At 44.7% G+C, this 5,016-nt stretch overlaps 1 protein-coding gene across 1 annotated transcript in view; it reads right to left on the reverse strand.

Annotated features, from left to right (window-relative positions):
• Positions 1–2,441: 2,441 nt before the first annotated feature.
• LOC102680875 (centrosomal and chromosomal factor-like) overlaps positions 2,442–5,016 on the reverse strand; it is a 5,572-nt gene continuing 2,997 nt past the window's right edge. Inside the window, exon 3 of the mRNA XM_031510856.1 lies at positions 2,442–5,016. This exon is cut by the window's right edge and continues 3 nt beyond it. Within this exon, the coding sequence (XP_031366716.1) occupies positions 4,369–5,016 (648 nt within the window). The 3' untranslated portion in view covers positions 2,442–4,368.

Genomic DNA, 5,016 nt, shown 5'->3' on the forward strand with positions numbered 1-5,016 from the left:
GTGGAATCAGACGCGAAAAAAGAAAAAGCGAGTGGTGCACAGCGTGCACGTGTTTCCTGAGATCGAGCCGGTGGCAACTACGAGAGAGAGAAGAGGAGCGCCTCTATCGCGTTATCTCCCCTAGAGAAGATGCGCGCAGCCCGGAAAGTCGTTCAACGTTCCCCTTACGTAATGCTCCCAGCTTTTTCGAGACGATAACAACGATAATATACCTGATTGACGTAAACGTTGACCTCACCTGGAATACAGGCGATATATAAATGCAAAAAGTAATACTGATTTGGAAGAAAAAAAAAAAAAAAGTGCGCAAACGAATATTTTCGAATAATTTTCGAGTCGGGAAAGATACGATAAAAATGCATGCAATAAACGTAAATTTTGGCACACGCGAAACTTTTAACAAACAAAGACGGTTTAGACGGTTTCTCACGAATCGCGTAATCATAAGAGGCACTTTTTTTTACCTTTGATTCCCGATATGCACGAGGTGAAAAGTTTAAGGCGTAGCTCGATCGTATCAGCACCGACACTCCGCTTCATGACATTCGACCGTGTCTCGTCGTAGCGACGCTACAATGCTCCCAGGCTAACAGTCTTATTCGTTCGTTCTTTTGCTCGTCCGCGAGTCCTCTCTTTTTTTTTTTTACTTTCGACATACCGACGAACGACAATCGAATTCTACGAGCGTATCCTTTGCATAGGAAGCGATGGAATATACGACAGCATATACGAATCGAACATGAAAGTAGTGTATGTATATAGGCGGTTGATGGCGGATTACGGAGAAACTGAAGAGAAAAAGAGGGCAAATGAACGAAGAAAAAGGAGAAAACTAGATCGAAATATTAAACTAGAGACGAAGAATCGATGGAAAAATGTTTAATAAAGCTGATCAAATCATAATTAATCGAAGATTAAGAACGATTAAAATTAAAAATGTAAATTTATTTATTTTTTTTTAAATTTAAAAAATTTTTTTTCCTTTTTGAAGAAAAATGAAAAAAGAAGTAAATATTAAAAGAATGAAAGATAATTGGGATTAACGATATCTACATTTATCTTTTTTTAGATTATCGGAAACTATCACTATAATTCTTTACTTCTTAAAAAATATCACCACTTACCTATCGTTTTTTAACATCTCGGTATTTTTAGAATACACGTATGAACAAATATTAAGCTAGTAATTGATATTTTTCGAGAATGAAAATACGAAATTTTATCAGTCGAAAGTCTATCGATTGGTAAACAGCTTGCAAAAAGAGTAACGCGAAAAGTTTTTTCCGTCGTTCACAGTTCAAGTAACTGTATTTAGGCCCTGTATCCGTTTAGCTTCCCTCTACTTCGCCGCTAAGAGGTTCGTTCCCTTTGAACGAGCAAAAACACCGGGGCGGAAATGCTCGGCCGAGATGGACGGCGAAGGGTAAGTGGTGCCAGGAACGAACTCTGCTCTCGACAACCGAGCTCTGCCAACAAAATTTACCAGGAACGAGAGGCTTCGTGTACACACGAAACTCAACATTTTCGCGTCGCCTTTGTGTCCGATCCCGATATTGGAATCGGTCGAATCAGGATTCGATCCGTGAACCGATTACGATTTAACATGCTACATGTCCACCACGCGTTGCGAAAATCCAAATCGGGACACGATCATTCGAAAGTAGAATATCGTGGAGAAATAGTTCCGCGGGCGTTATGTGTATATTTAAAAATAACGTACAAGCGAAGTTTTTTTTCTTTGTCCGGTTCGGCGAAGAGCGAGAAAGATAGGAAGAAACCGACAAACAAACCAGTGAAACCTTTTCAAAGTCAGCAGCCAACATTTCTGCTTGCGACGCTTCCTAATTACCTGATGTGTCCACGTCACGTTATATAACGAGTTCGACGGGGGTTTCAACGAGGCACAATAATGCCCTCCTTCCTTCCACATCGTATAAATATCTATCAGTGGATGAAGTTTTTAACCCTCTGCCGTGCGCACATAGCCACGATCTATATAACGTAGGAAACGTATTTATTATCGACCGGGTTGTGTGTGCCCGAAGGAGGTACGATTGCGCCTGATTGTGCTCCATCAAGTATTTTCGATACATGTCGTGTCAAACGCAATACGCGCTTAAGAGGATAACACACCGCGATACACTGTAGACGATACGACCCTTTCCTCCTCTTTCTATTTTATTCACAGTTTTTTTTCTTTTTTTTTCTCTTTTTCTTTGGATCTCTTCCACGAATCTCTTTTCGGGAAACATCGCACGAAAATACACGAGTTTTTCCTACAAAAATAAACTATTTGCGAGCAGTCTTTTTTAACACATTATTGTAACAATCGGAGAAAACAGGTCGTTAAAGTCAGTCACATGAAAGGGAGTGGTGAATGAAAAATTCACGAAAAGAAATTTATTAGAATCGATCGATCCTATCGAGAGAGGTTTTTTTTTTTTTATCGAATGAAGCAACGAAACGTGACTTTCATATTTCTTCCCCTTTTTATTTCTTCGAGTATTCCCGAAGAAGTTTACTTCCAATCTATCTAGTTCTCCCCTTCTAACCAATTTTCCAAAGTTCTGCGAGACGCACGACGGTTGGAAATTATAGGAGTCGCAGGTTCACATTAGCGGCTGTTAGTCTAACGTCCATCCGTGTACGCGGTCGTCAGTGTTTTCGGAACACGCGGCGACGCGTCCCGCTCCCTCCGATGCGTGCGAGCAGTCTCTTGGTTTCGTCTATATACCGATCCCCATCTTGACCGCGCCCCCTTCTCGTCTGGTTTGGTCGCGTCCCTCGTACTCCCCACGTCCCGTAACCGCCCAGATCCGTCCCATCCCGTCCCGTCCCGACCGTTCGTCCCGACTCGTCGTCGTCTCGTTTCGCCTCGCCTCGCCTCGCCTCGCTTCGTCTCGCTTCGCCACGGCTCGCCCGTACCGCCAGTGCGGTCGTGCGGTCACGTTGATCGATCGTTACCGTGTAACGAAATACGGTCCCCGTCCGTTTCTCCTTGAGCGCGCTCTTTGAAAAGGGCGCAGGACAAAAAAGAAGAAATCCTGCTGCCCCGACTCTCTCTCGGACCTCTCTCGCCTTTCTAGAGATGTTCCGTTCCGAGAGACGGACAGAGATGGAGAAAAACAAAGAAGTTCGAACGAAGAAACGAGAAGCGTTCTGGGAGAAAGGACGAAACGAGAAACGGACGTTCCGTTAGAGCAGGACAAATGCAATTGCTACGTCACATTGTCGTTTCCTGTGCATGCTCGCAGGAAAAAGAAGTAAAGAAAAAAAAAAAAGACAAGTGTCTTGTATGTGGTTTTTGTTCGAAGAAAAAAAAAAAATTGCGCTTGTACTCTATCGGAAAATGTATAAATAACGTTGCATTCAGATTTTGGCACTTGCGATTACAATGATTGTCGATCGGATCCGAGTATATAAGCAGAGAGAAGACCTGAAGTGAAATCAAAGTTATTCGCTGGTTAGGGGATATAATGAATAATGTATAATTCGTTTGAAAATGCGACTAAATTGTATGTATATCGATCGTATATCTGAAAAAATACTATTGTTGACCGATTGTGTACGCGATCCGTCGGTATTCAAAGATGAAGGATGAGAAAAAGGGACCGTCGCCGCCGCCGCGGTCGCCACCGTCGTCGTGACTACCAGCAGCGATGGCATACAACGAGAGAAGGATCGCGTGTACACGATGTTTGCCCGGCTAAAGAAAGGCATTCGAGTTTCAAGAATTTACGCGGAGGAAATCTCGTGTCTTTGGCTGAAAGTGTATGACTAAAAAATAATAAAACGTTAATACAAGACCTAAGCAAATGGATTTTTATACCTGAGAAGCGCACACGTATTGCAGGTGGATGAAATTGGTCGATGCCTACATAGGCGACCATTTCAGTTGTTCGTGGTTCCATCCATCTGTCTCTGGTTGAATGTATATCTGTGTATAATAGCGGTGATGGTGGTGGTGGTGGTGTGTATGCGTCGTGTGTTTATTCTGTGGCTTTCTGCTCGTCCGTCCGTCCGTCCGTCCGTCCGGCCACCCGCACACTACTGCCAACACGGAGAGCACGGCACGTACGATCGTTGCGTCGACGACGATACATACATACACGTATATACGTATGCATACACACATTTACGTATATACAGTGAATACACGTAGGGAGAAGTAGCGTGTATGTCGCAGAGATAGATGTATCCCGAGTGTACTAGGCAGAGTTAGACCAACCCGTATGCGCTTTAACGAGTATGGAAGATAAGTCGTACAATAGGGAAGAGAGAGCGCACAGCTTTGTAGCCGGATTAGGTGAATAAATGAAGGTTGGCAATAGGGTCGGTCTCGAGCGAGTTCACGCTGCTGGTAGACACCTAACTCTGCGGCAAAAGCGCATGATAACCAGGCGTTTCGTAAAAACCAGCCGCTTGAAGGGCGTGTAGCGAAGTGGCATGATGCCTGTGTATCGTGCTCGCGTATACACTGGAAACGCCACCAGAAGAAACGCTGCTGGAAGCACCGATCGACGTCGAGGAGGAAGAGGACGAGGAAGAAGAGGAAGAAGCCTGTTGACCAATGTGCGACGTTGCACGTAACGTCGTCGACGGTCGCCTATACGGATGATGCCCGACCACTGAGGCCGTTGTTGCCCGTAGATGACTTGACGAACTCGAATTCGTCGCATTATACGTCTGTTGATAAGTCTGCCGTAATATGCCGGATATTGACGTAACCGTTGGTGTCACCGACGAGGAGGAACTTCGGTCGCTTTGGTGAGGTTGATGATGAATCTGATGAGTCGTTCGATGTTGCTGCGTTGCTTGTTGCTGCTGCGGTTGCTGCTGTTGCTGTCGATGCTGATGATTGTGAGCGCGCATTGCGCGGAAGTAGTGTTGATAAATACCTGATATGACTGCTTTTTCATCAGCAGAGATTAGTTCGGTGGCGGAAGAGGTTGACGACACCGAACTTACTTGCTGCTGCTGCTGCTGCTGCTGCTGCTGTTGCTGCTGCGGTTGTTG

The sequence above is a fragment of the Apis dorsata genome, unplaced genomic scaffold, assembly GCF_000469605.1.
Source record: "Apis dorsata unplaced genomic scaffold, Apis dorsata 1.3 scaffold_28, whole genome shotgun sequence".
In the NCBI taxonomy this organism is placed as follows: domain Eukaryota; kingdom Metazoa; phylum Arthropoda; class Insecta; order Hymenoptera; family Apidae; genus Apis; species Apis dorsata.